At 37.1% G+C, this 15457-nt stretch overlaps 1 protein-coding gene across 4 annotated transcripts in view; it reads left to right on the forward strand.

Moving 5' to 3' along the window:
* The window catches only part of LOC144768726 (interferon-induced very large GTPase 1-like), a 519921-nt gene that overhangs the window by 116090 nt on the left and 388374 nt on the right, over window positions 1-15457 (forward strand). For all 4 annotated transcript variants that reach the window (XM_078652601.1, XM_078652603.1, XM_078652602.1 and 1 more), the window contains one exon: window positions 6375-6422. In XM_078652601.1, the coding sequence (XP_078508727.1) occupies window positions 6375-6422 (48 nt within the window). The remainder of the gene's footprint in view (window positions 1-6374; window positions 6423-15457) is intronic.

Here is a 15457-nt window from a genome sequence, read left to right on the forward strand (position 1 = left end):
ACCATAGAAAACCCAAAAATCCGTAATGGCGAAAAATAAACGCTCCAAGAAAATGTAAAAACCCAAAAAATAGTGTGCAAAAATAAGAGTATATAATACTCGTTACACAGCTGTGATCAAAAAAGAAGGGAGTCCTCCAAAACAGCGAAACGCGACGATAACCTAGAAAAAATTAAATAACATACCCACCCACATAAAAACACCCATACATATATAAAAACACATATTTATACATCAAACATATTATCTTAGTAACATTTAAACATATTACCTCACCTCACACACCTACAACAAAAACGCGGTAAAAATCCAATATCGTACACTCTACCTAACACCGAACACACAATCTTCTCTAATTAACTCTACCTACATAAACATAAACACAGCACACATACACTAGCAATAAGTTCAGAAACTTATAAAACACAATTAAAACAAACTTACCCTCTCTAACGCGAAGCAGCACCCAACCGCGATCTGTTGAAGCACCAAATACGCCTAAGTAACATTACGCGGTTAAAAAGTAGTCCCTGTATACAGCTAAATGCTATTTAATTTCTATATTCCAACACTTTAAAAAATACACAGAGTATTATATTAAGTGTAAATATTTATTTAAAGTGTATAAAATTATTTTATAAATATTCATAAGTTTGAAATAAATATTCAACTGTTATGTTAAAGTTAAAAAATTAATTTTTGATTTATAAATACATTTAGTAAATAATGTTAATGTAAAAATAAATTGCATATATAAGTTTGTTACAAGAAATGTTTTTTTTAAATTTGCAAATATTATGTAAAACATTATGTATGTATATAATAAATGTTTTTGGTGTTTATGTATTTAAAAATGAATATTATAAATATGTTCAATATTCATAATAATTATTTCCAAAAATATAACATGACTTGGTAATAAACAAAAATGTTACAATTACAAAAAAATGTACATAATTTGCAATGACAATAAATTCAATGTGTATCTGAATAAATATTTTGTTATTAAATAAAAAGTACATATTACCAATTTGTTTCAGAAACTATTTAAATGTTAATATATGTAAAAGATAAAAAAATTATGTTAATATAATTTATGTGTTAAAAACATATACATGTACTTCATATTTTTGTTATGTTAATAAAAACATTGAATGAAAATTTTTGATTAAAAATAAAAAATGATTTTCTATTTACAAATAAATTTTTATATGTGAATAAACAATTTTTCATTTATGGCATTTAACCCTGTCTATGTTTCCTTCTTTATTATTGTATATAAATATTATTTGCATATTAAATAATCAATTTAAAAATACCTTATACATTTAAATATATTTAAAAATTGTATTAATATTTAAAGTCCTACAATACCAATAATTGTTTTAATGTATATTAATTGAAATATTTTATATAAAATATATGAAAAAGTAACTAATTTAATAGACATTTAAATTGACCATATTTTTACCCTGTATCCCTCTAACCTAAAACCCTAAACTGACCCAAAGCCCTAAAAACACCCCTTTACCCACAAACTAAAAACTGACCCAGAACCCACAAAATACCCCTTTACCCACTAACTGAAAACTGACCCTGACCCCTAACAATAACCCTTTACCCACTAACTGAAAACTGACCCTGACCCCTAAAAATACCCCTTTACCCACTAACTGAAAACTGACCCTGACCCCTAAAAATACCCCTTTACCCAAAAACTGAAAACTGACCCTGACCTCTAAAAATACCCCTTTTCCCACAAACTGAAAACTAACCCTGCAACCAAAAAAATACCCTTTACCCAAATACTGAAAACTGACCCTTAACCCTAAAAATAGCCCTTTACCCACTAACTGAAAACTGACCCTGACCCCTAAAAATACCCCTTTACCCACTAACTGAAAACTGACCCTGACCCCTACAAATACCCCTTTACCCACTAACTAAAAACTGACCCCGACCCCTAAAAATACCCCTTTACCCAAAAACTGAAAACTGACCCTGACCTCTAAAAATACCCCTTTACCCACAAACTGAAAACTAACCCTGCAACCAAAGAAAGACCCTTTACCCAAATACTGAAAACTGACCCTTAACCCAAAAAATAACCCTTTACCCACTAACTGAAAACTGACCCTAACCCCTAAAAATACCCCTTTACCCACTAACTGAAAACTGACACTGACCCCTACTAATACCCCTTTACCCACTAACTGAAAACTGACCCTAACCCCTAAAAATACCCCTTTACCCAAAAACTGAAAACTGACCCTGACCTCTAAAAATACCCCTTTACCCATAAACTGAAAACTGACCCTGCAACCAAAAAAATACCCTTTACCCAAATACTGAAAACTGACCCTTAACCCTAAAAATACCCCTTTACCCACTAACTGAAAACTGACCCTGACCCCTAAAAATACCCCTTTACCCACTAACTGAAAACTGACCCTGACCCCTACAAATACCCCTTTACCCACTAACTGAAAACTGACCCTGACCCCTACAAATACCCCTTTACCCACTAACTGAAAACTGACCCTCACCCCTACAAATACCCCTTTACCCAAAAACTGAAAACTGACCCTGACCCCTAAAAACACCTTTATCCACAAACTGAAAACTAACTCTGAAAGAAAAAAATTACCCTTTACCCAAATACTGAAAACTGACCCTGAACCCTACAAATACCCCTTTACCCACTAACTGAAAACTGACCCTGACCCCTAAAAATACCCCTTTACCCACTAAATGAAAACTGACCCTGACCCCTACAAATACCCCTTTACCAAAAAACTGACAACTGACTCTGCACACAACATATACCCCTTAATAACCAAACAGAAAAGTAACCCAGAACACTAAACCAACCTCTTTCCCCAAATACAAAATAATATATATATGAGAATATCTATAATTATATATATATATGTTATATATATCTTTATATATCTAATTATAAATATATTATATATATGTAATTAAATGTAATGAGACAATTATATTTCATATATATATATTTTATATGTAATTATTATAATATTAGTTATATCTATTTATATCTATATAATTAACATATTTTAAGTCTTTAACAATTATTTCATTATGAATACCAATTAATTAATTAACATATGTCATTACTTATAATTAATTAACTTCCCACCCTATACGCCTATTAACACACAACCCACTACATAACATTAAAATGTGAGATGTAACATAATTTACTATAATAGCATTAATGTTAATAAATTTACAATTACATAAAATATAATTAACATATTTAATTTATTTTACACATATTTAATTATTCATAACAATTAACTAATTAACATAATTAATTACTTACAATTAAATTACTTCCCACCCTATTCCCCTATAATCCCACAACCCACTACATATCCTAAAAAAGTTAGATTTTACATATTCAACAATAATTCCATTTATTTAAATAAATTAACAATTAAATTATATATAATTAACATATTTTAGATAAATAACAAGTATTTACTTATTCTTACCAATTAATTAATTAACAGATTTAATTACTTACTATTAAATTACTTCCCACCCTAATCCCCTATAATCCCACAACCGGCTACATGAAAAAAATGATTTAAATAAGCATAATTCTCAAATAAGCTATTAAAATAACATATTTACCAATTACATATTATATATTTAATTAAATAGTAATTTAACAATTAATTACATATTAATACCAATAATTATATTTACATATTTAATTAATTAATACCAATTAATATATTTACATATTTAATTAATTAATACCAATTAATATATTTACATATTTAATTAATTAATACCAATTAATATATTTACATAATTAATTAATTAATACCAATTAATATATTTACATAATTAATTAATTATATTTAAAATACTTCCCACCCTATTCCCCTAAAAACCCACTACCCGCTCCTAGAAATTATTATAGTAATATAATTTTTTTTTAATTTATTAATTATTTTTAACATTAATTCTATATAAATAAATAAATAAAATTAATACATTTTAACACAAAATGCTATTATAAAACATTAAAACAATGTACATTGAACTATTACATATTATATATATACATATTAAAATTCGATATCATGACAGTCGATATTGTGACAGTCGATAACACAACTTTCGATATTTTTAAACTAATAAACATATCGATATTTTTTACTGACGATATTACTTACTCGATATTTTTTATGTCGATATTTTTTACATACATAACAATCGATAAAAAAAAAATCGATATTACTTACCTCGATATTAATGCCATCTCGATATTCTCTAGTCGATATTATGTCCAGTCGAAATAAATGACTCGATATTAAGACTGTACACCATATTTAACTGTTCCATTACCAAACTGGGTTGAAGTTTTTGTATATGCATTTTCTATCCAGGATTTATTATTCCTTTCTTCCATTCCTATTCTTTCCATTAAAAAAAATACAGTTCTGTAGTAGGAGATATCTGTGTATAGTCATAATCTGTGACTAGTCCCACCCATGTGCGTGGACACCGGAGCAATCAAAATATTCTCTTGAGTTGTCCTTTTCTGCAGTCCTGCCTAGACACCTAAGAGAAAATCAAAGACAAATAATGCAGCCTGCAGTTAACAAGGCTACACTGGCCAGCACTTCATGCTGAAGTGAAAAGGATAGCCAAATAATATTAAAATTTACACATTTTGCTAAGTTTCACACATAGAGAAACTCCCCATTACAAAGATCCTTTGTCATGATAGAGAGGAAGGGTTGGACAGACAAGGACCCATAGGCTGCCATTATGTGTTTGGAAAAGGGATACCGTGCCTTTAAGGAACCCTCCAGAGACCCTTGGTATCTCATGATGCACAGCCAAAGGCAAGTTACTTTCAGTTCTTTTTGCCGGCTCCTGCTAGGGTCAATTCCAACACAGTGAGTGTGTGTAAGTGTGTTTGTGAGTATGAGAATAAGTGGGTATGTGTACAATTGTGTGTGAATAACATTGAGTTAGTCCGTTTGAGTGAGAATGAGTAAGTGAGAGAATGCGAATTAGAGTGAGTGAGTGAGTGAGTGAGTGAGTGAGTGAGTGAGTGAGTGAGTGAGTGAAGAGAGTAAATGTACGAGGCAGTGAGTACGAGTGAGGCAAACGTTGAATAAAATGGGGTGGACTCCTGGCAGGTATTACGCCCTATCACTTGAAAAGATCACCAGTCACCACAACTCATAAATAACAAGTAAGGCAATAAATGACAGAGGGTGTGGGTGGTGACCAGACATGCACAGCAAAGGAAAGAGAGAAAGAAAAAAAAGGATGCAATCACTAAAACTGGGCAAAACATAGAGGGCGAAATACCATAAGTAAGCATGATAGACTGGAAAGAAAGAAAAATAAATGCTGAGATACAAAAGATATGTTAATTGAAAGGGGAAAGAATGATTGGGAGACGAAAGGGAGGATGCAAGGAAGGAAAATTAAAAATAAGGAAGGAAGAAAACATGAATTGTAAGATTTAAGGGTGGAAAGTTGAATAGATGGAATGATGAAAGGATGGATGAATGAGCAGAAGGAATGATAGGTTACAGGGAGAATGAGTGGAATGTTGAGGAATGGACAGATGGGAAAAGTGAAAGGATGGATGGGTGGAAGTATAGATAGAGAAACAGGTGGACATATTGATGAGTGGATAGGCGAAATTGTGAATGTGTATTTGAGTGGATGAACGACGTGAGTAGAGATATGGTTTAGGTGGAGTGTATTTTGATTTTCTGACTACTCGATTACCTTTCAAAGCTTCACAAGATGCTGAAATCCAACAAAGAGATTGTCACAAAGGCTGCAACAGTGGTGCCCTCATGCTCAAATGAATGCAAACATTGAAATATAATGACTAACAAGACCCAATAAGCACAATGATGTAGGCAGAGCAAGATTTCAAGTTGCCATAATTTCCATGAAGTGGACTGAAATAAGGCTCCATGACTAGCTGCCTGGCACATAGGAAAAGTAAGTGGTGAGATGTAGAGGGAAGGAAGTTTGCAAATGTACAAATAATTACTATGATCGCAAGGTTGTTAAGGCAGGCAACATGAGTAGTAGGATGCCATGCCGTTGTTGCAGTCAGCCAATGTTATAGTGACCACTTTGAATGTACTCAAGCACAGGAGGTTCCTTTACTCTGTATCACTGTTTTATTCCTTTATCTTCTAATTTGTTCATTTCTCTTCTCTTTAATACTTTAGACTTCTGTTTTTGGCAATGTCTCCCTAGATCCCTGTATCTGTGCTCCCCATTCATTCTCTGCTCTCCATTGTCACACTGTGTGGTAATGTTGTCCTCTTTATGTTGTCACTTTCAATGACTAGGAGCCTCTGGGAGAGTAAAGGAGAATGAAGAAGAAATAAAGAATGAAGGTATGGTTTATTGTTCATAGACCTGCATATATTCCCCAGTGTTTGTATTGAATATATGCAGATGTGCAAAGTGTTATATGTTATTTATTGCAATTAATGAGTGTGGCGAAGCACCATGATTCACTAGCACTGGAGCCTTGTGTGGGACATAGTGCCCTTCCCCTCTCTAAACAACAATAATATATAACATTACAGTTTGAGCATATGCTTGTTTGGTGCTGGCTATGCTGTTCTTTCAACTGCAATAGTAATAAATAGATACTTATAACCATATCCAGAGCACAAGGGTTTAAATCTGTACTGTGTAGTAGATTCACAATAACATTAGTATGTCTTTAGTTATGTATTTTCCTATGGAATCAATGAAACAATAGCATTGTTTTCTCATGTCAATTAAGCAGTACAATGTTAATAACAGAGAATTTGATCTTTGCACTGTAGTAATAAATAAGTGATAGTGTGTTTATTGGTATGCCTGTTGCAAATAAGGTTAGTTAGCTACCCTTAGTTTCACCAGCATGTCATAAATATATGCTAACGTTTTTTGTTATTCTGTCAATTTCCCTAAACTTTGCTTACTCGGTTTTCATATTTTTTTATTTCGCTTCTTTTTATTTTCATTTGTCATAATATACAATATCATTGTGATGTTTATTTAAAAGTAATGGAGGGTAAGAATTCACAGTTATGTACTGTTGAGAATAAGCACTTATCTTGATCATAGGAATATGCTATTCTCTCTCCCCCTGCACTTCATTTACTTATTTCAAAATAAAGATAAAGTGCAAGCTGAAGGCATAAGTTTGCATATTTATTCTTGACGATGCCAACTGTTAACTTCTCAGATTTGCTGATTATAAATGACAACATTATTTTAGTTTGGTGCCATCATAGACAACATTTAAAAAAATTGAAGCTTGTATTATTTATGTTAATGAATGCATGAAATGGATACATGTATTGAGAAGGAGAGTATCAAGATGAATTTGCAAAATATTTGAATGATATGAAGTATAAAATGCTTTTTCTGCAAAATTTGAAATATGAAATACTATGAGCTCAGTGGCGGCTGGTAATATTTGAATGTGGTAGGGCTTAAAAGTTTGGGATGTGTGCCCTGTGGTGAGTGAGTGTAGTGAGCGAGCCTGACAGTCATACGGTGGGTTCTCACCCTAGGAAAATGTTGAAAACGAAGTTGGCAAATGGTGCATTTGTAAGCAAATTTAAGAAAGCAAGAAGGTTTATAAAGCAATTTTTAAAGGGTAGACTTAACATATTGAAACACATAAAAATGCTCCATATCTTACTGAATTAAAATTGTTCAATATCCTATATATTGCCTGTATAACTTACGAGTTATATAGACATTGTCTTCTATCACTGTTTGCTGCAGATCAAGCTGCACAGCACATTTGCAGGTGCCTGCTTACTCCACTGACTGATATGTATAGAGTCCCAGTTTCTAATATTTATAAAGGGTCAGTTTCCCGATCTGCACAAAGGCCTTAATTCATTTTATTTATATCAGCATGGTGATGACTCGTATATGATTTTTCCTTATAAGTCCTCAGACAACTCTTGCTCTATCAGTGAACAGCCTCATCTGATAGTGTAGAACACGTCGCGTTGCACACTCCTTGCTGATATCATCTGCGCTTCGAGCTTACTGACAACCATCTGGGGAGAACTGCTAGCTTGTTCTGTGGGTTCATAAAACCTTTTAGAAATGTCTTGGGCCATCTCTTTGCTAAGTAAGACGCTGAGTGGCACAGCTGTCAGAGTCTGAGGCCTTCTGTCTGCTGGCTCTGGAAGCAGAGGGATTCAAAGCCTAGGGGAATGTGTGGTGACCGCGTAAAGTGTATGTGGACAACTCATTCACTGTGACCTGCAAAGTGCAAACCATCCAACTGTCGGTGTACAAGTAGATTATTTAGAGAGTAAAGCGCCTTGACGTCCCTAACTAGGGTTTTAGAGCTATGCAAACTTCGAACAAAAATGATATTGACAATAGAGGAATTGCTCCTGGTTGCAACAACAGGAAAAACTAACACCCATCCAAATAGTGTTAAATGGCATGTGACCAGTTCTGAACATGCCATGAGGACTGTGATCCCAACCACTGTCCCCCAGAGAGCAGCATGCCCTCTAAAATGCATAGATATGCGTTGCACTCATCTGGCAGTCACAGTCAATCTAAATTATTTTCCTTTCTTTTAATGGCACGGTATGCATCTGCAGTAAATTTCGTTAATGAATCAATAAAAAATGACATCTTGTCTCAGCCAGTCAGTACAGCTCACCCCTTCATCTTACCCGTGACACTGCATACAACTCAAATGCAAGGGGTTGGTTGGGGAAGGGCTGCCAGGATACATGCTAAAAACGAATACTCAAATAAAATATTGCTGTAAAAATCTCTCAGTCACCTGAAGCTCGAGGCTGCCCGTGCCACACATACACTTCATGAGATGCCAGTTCAAGGCTGCAAGTTCTACCACATATAAAAAATAGGCAAGACATAGCGCTGATGAGCCACGCCATACCCTCACCTTTCCTTCTAATGAGAAAGAAAAGTAGTAGCCACCAGCTATTGAGCCATTATAAAGGAAGCAGACATGGCAACTGTAAAGCAAACCACAATAAGGCTACAAAAGAGAACCCAGGGTATAAGGCAATAATGACTGCACCTATTAATAATCTGGTTTAAGTAATCATAAAATCTGGGTGCTAGGGACCTGAAGCTCAATACCCCTAAGCTTCCAAGGGAATATTCCCACGATTTACAATAAAATACAATGATCCAGCACTCCACACAAGAAAGTCAACAACGAATAAGTATAGCAGGTCTTTTTATAAATGTTCTTTATTCTTATACTTCACACGACCGTAGCCTACTGGCAGTCTACTCTCGATAGACGCTCACAAAGATATTTTTCGATCCTCCGGTCTGTATTAAAAAAGTGGCCGACTCAGTATATTCAAAAAGTTCTTCATCGACGGGTTTTCGGCAATGACGACGCGACATGTGAACATGGCATCGAATCCTTTAATTCAGATTTGCTAACGACATATATCCTACTGGGAGCACGTCTCAAACTTGAATTTCCCCAATACAGGGTGAAGAACTTTTTGAATATACTGACATGACCACTTTTTGAATACAGACTGGAGGATCGAAAAATATCTTTGTGAGCGTCTATCGAGTGTAGACTGCCAGTAATACAGGGAGGATAAGCATTATTCATAGGATGCCGCCTTAAAAGAATACTATAAACCTTGAGAAGTGATTGAAAGGCCAACCAGTAACAGATCAAATCACTATTTTTTGCCCTGAAGAAGTCATTTTGGATGAAATGCGTTTGCTACGGTCGTGTGAAGAATAAGAATAAAGATCATTTATAAAAAAGACCTGCTATACTTATTCATTGTTGACTTTCTTGTGTGGCGTGCTGGATCATTGTATTTTACAATAAGGCTACAGCTGAAAGGTTACAAATGATTTCCAGCTCCGCCCACTACGTATGACATTTTCAACATGGTCCAACATAGACCAGTGTTAAGCATAATGCATGGACATCCTTCGAGTTAATTAAACCTGCTTGCAAAGAACAAAGCAGCTGGGTTTTAGGAGACTGCACCACCAGGACTAGTCACTACAGTAATAATGGATATTGCCTATCTCAAATGGTCTGCTGCCCGTAGACCACAAAAATAATTACAAGAACTAGTTGGATGAGAGGCAACATATATATACACACAGTTGTACACAGTCAATAACACAATGCTAGTTTTGTGCCGTTGCTGGCCTTTTATTTCCAGATGTACTTGGTATGCAATTGATGAGACCAGCCAACTCGTTTCACCCAAACATGGGCTTATTCATGTGTTGTAATAGCATACAATGTGGGCATAATTTAAAATGTTTGAAAAAGACCACATAGAGATGTTACATATATAACAGCAAATTGACAGCGAACACCAAAGACACATAAACGAGAGGAAAAGAAAGAGAGAGACTTTAGGAGTATAAAAAAAAGTGCACGAAATATAGAAGAGTGGTAAAATAGTGAGGGGAGTGGAATAGTGCACCGTCTAGAAAGAATGCGAAGACACCAGTGACATCCAAATATAGTGTTGAGATGTAATAGTGTGAAGAATACTGTCGCCTAAACCAAGAACACAGTGACATCCAACCAAGGTTTTTGGATGTGGTGGAAATAAATGTTTGTGGAGTAAAAAAAGTGCACACAACATCCCAGGGGAATGACGAGAGCAGTGAATCACAAGTGAAGCTCAACTAAATACCACCAAAACCCATGCTGAAAACGAAGTTATTAAAATCCACGGGTAGTTGGCTTACCAATACGGTTTATTCAAAGAAAGGATCTTCAGGAGTAGTGTCAAGAACGGGGAGATTAGCAGTTCTAAAAAAAGGCAAGTACAAATGTATACACGAAAACCAATTGATCATGCCACAGCCTAGTATAAGAGGTTAGCGCACAAATAGTACAGGTAACATACCTTAAACGAATAAGAAAATCTCTTGTGGTGGAGAATGGTTCTCAGAAAGAGCAAGATACCTGCAGGTAAATATGTAATGCCATATGCTTGAGGAGGCATTCTAATGGTAATTCTTAGTGCACCGCATGTTGAGCCCGAGTGGAGTGATCACAGTACCGTATTATAAGCTAGAGCAAGTACCAGTATTACTCACATGACAATCCAACTTTCAAGCAATAAAGAAAACGCGTTGTTCATTGAGAAACACACTTGGTACTGCAAGGTCAATGTTTGCTTTAAAACACAGACTACTAACAACAGTTAATTAAACCTACCTGCCTTTGATCAGACTGTAACCACCACGACTCTCTCCACAAACTCCTTTCCAGTGCCATTAGTGCCGCAGTCCTGGCCAATCTGGAAGCACAGCTCCCTTGCTGAGAGCAGTGCCAAGATTGGATCAGGCAGGTGGACACAGCGATCATTCTGAGTGCAGTGGGCTGCAGCTGCCTGCCCCACCCCCTCTCTATGTACAGATGGTGAGAAGCCTCTAGTGCACGTCAGGCTGGTCGCTGAAAGGCAGTTGGCCAACCTGACATGCGTACTTTGAAGTGAGTGTGGATGACCAGGAGGTGAGGCTGCATTCTATTTTAGAGCCCCACCCACTCATAACTAAAGAAACCCTGCTCTGCTTGTGGCCAATTGGAAAATAAAATTCAAAACACCGCCCTCGGCCAGAAAACTGTGTAGCTTCATTTAGTTTAAAATCGGGGGCTGGTGGGCGCCAAATATAGGGGGGCACCGCTCGGTGCTCTAAAAAAGGAGCCGCCGCTATATGAGCTTGATTTGTTTAAAACAGGTTTTTATTGATTTTCAAAAAAAAAGACAGATGAACAGTCCCATGGGCAATGCAGAGAAGCAAAACCGCTATATGAGCTTGATAATAACTTTTAGAGTCAAAAGATCATTTTGAGACAGTAAAAAAAGCATTCCTTATGATTAGAAACCAAGGAGCATTGAATGAGCATACCTTGGGTTAACTGTTAATGATTTGTTTCACTTGATGGTTCCCAGCTCTAAGCACCTTGAGATTGGCAGGTTATTGAACTGGAGAGCCAAGGATGTGTGTCTCACATGGCTTATTTAGACTTTCGTGGAAAGGGTAGGACGACTCCAGTGTGGTGGAGTAATCTGTCCACCAAACCGTCAGTCCGCCCACTCTTTTTAGAATTAGGTATCCTGGCAGGCGACAAAGTGCCAATGCTTCTGTTTGCTGACAACACCTTGCTGATGTCAAAGACTCCAGTTGGGCTACAAAAATTATTGAACAGATATCAATCTTTCTGAGATGCACGGGGCTTAGTTATTAATACCACAGAGACAAAGCTCATGGCTTTTAACCCCCACAAATCTTTTAGGACATTTTACACTGAATAGTACCCCCTGGAGAGAGTCGGGAACTTTGAATATCTTGGCATATTACTCTCTGATAAAATGCACGGGAGGCCCCATTTAGCTAAAATGCTTTTGAATCACAAACGCATGACCAGGGCACTAAGCAAAGAACATCGCTCCTCGTATAGTTGGCCAGTTGCCCCAGCGCTCGTAGTTTATGAAGCAAAGGCAGTTAGCTCGGCTCTGTATGGAGCCGAGCTATGGGGGTTCGAAAACATGGATGAGTTAAGTTGGTCTGAGCACACATTTTTGAGGGATTTGGTAATGCTCCCCGTAACACCCCATTAACACCTTCAATGTATGACATGGGTAGGTGACCGTTCAGAGCAATTGCTAGGCTACGCGCACTGCTTTTTTGGGCTCGCCTAAGGCGTACTGAAGAGCTTACCAACTACACCTCAGCTCTAATGGAGGTAATGAATTTGGATGTGGACCTTAGAATCGAGTGGATATCATATGTGAAGAAAACTATGATGCAACCTGGCCTTAAAGAATCATGGAATACCCAAGTTCCCCCTAGTAATGTGGAACTTAAGCGTTATTATTGGGATTGGATTGATAGCCAAGAGCTCAGCAAGCCAATTATGGGGAGATTGACAGAGGAGTTCCTTATGTTTAAGCAAACTAGAAGCTTAGAGCCCTACCTAGACGTGATCCAGGTCCCACGAGATATGACTCTTTATATTAGGTTTCGGTGCTGCACGTTTACTGTTAATATGTTTCAAAAACTTTTATTTCCGTCACTAGGAACATAAAAAGTGGACACAAACACAAAATAACATACATAATTAAGAAATTCAGACCGTGCTTGAAAACACTCCATATAGTAATACAATTTCTAATTTTAAATCACATCTAAAAAAATTTACCAGACAGCTGGGGAGGGAGGAAGGGAGGCAGAAGAATTGGGCAGCAGGGAGGGATTATATCAATTAATATGATGCAAACGGCAACAGCTAGAGAACTAGCAGCAATATTTCAATAAATAATTTTAAAAAGAAATGACACTATTTACAATAAAATCCGATTCATCAGGAATACTTATATATACACAGTGATATAAAAACAAAATCAATATCTAGCAGAAACTGGTCACATGGTGATCACATTATACAAAAATGTACTGCCGATATGCATTTTATAATCTTTTACCCTTTTCAATAAAAGCCCATCTCCTTCGCCACATTGTATTTAAGTAACGTGAAACAGCAAACGCAATGGGTTTGGATATATCGTATTTTAAAACCCGAAAAGCCTCCCTGCAATGCTTGAAACCCAGATTCCGACAAAGCTGTACAATCCAGTAGCACCTCGCTTTTTGATAACCAGGACAGAAAAATAAGACATGCATTTCTGTTTCCTCTTGTGTAATACATACTGGGCATCCCCCCTCTTTCTGCCCAGCCCATTTGTTAGTAACAGCACGTACAGGTAAAGTGCTATATCTGAACTGGGCATACAATTTTCTTGCAACCTGGGGGAGGAAGTCATCCAGAAAAATGTCAAGTTCGTAATTATCCTTCACTGCAAGAAACTGTGTTGTAAGGGAGCCCAGTTTGGGATTTGTGTGCATGGCTTCGAGCTTTAGGGTGCGTACGTCCTTGGTAAGAGAGCACGGGGATCTAAGGGGCTAATAGCCCCTGGAGTGCTCCACAAAGATGGGTTACCAAGCTTTTCACACTCATGCTTCACATGGGCGAACCAAGGAACCCTTTTCAGCAAACCCGGGTAGGATGAAAGCTCATTTGTTTCAGCCTGGTAGGATACTAGTTCGGGGGTTGCCCAGAATCTTCGCCAAAAGGTTAAAGGTTTTAGGGCAATCTCGTCTTCAATCGGTGAAATACCCAGATCTAGTCATATAGGAATTAGCGGGGTACCTACTGGAAGACCCGTTATTTGTCTTAGAAATCTATTCTCGACTACAGCTAGGGTAGAGGACAAGCAGTGCCCCCATAGTTCTGCCCCATACAGAGTTGCTCCACGCGCTTGAGCCCTGTACAATTCAAGCGCGGGACCATTGGGTCTAAAAGATGATTCCCTGGCTAGTTTGGCTATGCTAAAACTATCATGTGCCTGTCCCTATATAGTCTGGGGGTAAAGACCCCTGATCATTTAATAAATCTGTTTAATTAAACAGAGGGTACATTACAGCCTTCTGTCTATTAGTGCTGATAACAGTCACTCTTTGGAAGCATTGCTAATGATTTAAAAACAAGGTGTGTGTGCGCATACTTTCCATGTGTTAGTCTTACTCCTACCTCTACCCTTCTCTGGTGAAAAAAGGGGAGGGAAGGTTGGCAGTGCCTCACGGGAGCAACACCCGGGGGAGGATATGGCAGACTGGTACTCGCCTGGATCCTCACGTTCTCATCATCAGCGACTGCCAACCTGGAAAATCAAAGGGGATAAAGGCTATTCAAAAAAGAAAAACTCTATGTGTTTGTGTAAGTGACCCAGTGGCGGTGGAACCTACCTCCTGTGTATGAGGTCTGGTCCCCCCACCATAAAAAGAACTAAGCTCTACTAGCAACTCCAACTTTATTCTGTGCTGTATGCCCGTTCTAATTAAAAACAACTAACATGTTTCATCGCCATGAGTTACTTTACCGGCGATTTCATCCGGGTTATGTCGGGTCAGCGTGATTCCTGCACGTCTTGCTTCTCCCTTTATTGCACCTGTAGAAACACATGGAATACAAAAACACACACATACATGTACTCACTGTATCTCGAGTGAAAGAAAAGTCCACACTACTCTTGGTCATGTTTTTTACCAAGCATACATTACCAGGTAGCCTTGTGTGGTAAAGCCTACCAGGCTCCCGTAGAAGAATTTGCTATAGACGGACCCTTTGACCATTAGTGGGTTCCTTAAACCGCCCTTCGGTCGGTATCTAGAAAAATGAATGCACGTTAGCATAGGTGTCATCATGCAACTTGATCAGAATATCAAGTAGATAGGAAGGGATCCCCATATCTCTTAGAACCCCCCACAATTTGGGTCTAGGCACGAGGTCGAAGGCAGTTTTCAGGTCCACGAATATCATATAGAGGCTGCCACCCTCCAATGATACTGTCTT

Source organism: Lissotriton helveticus, chromosome 7 (genome assembly GCF_964261635.1).
Source record: "Lissotriton helveticus chromosome 7, aLisHel1.1, whole genome shotgun sequence".
NCBI lineage: Eukaryota > Metazoa > Chordata > Amphibia > Caudata > Salamandridae > Lissotriton > Lissotriton helveticus.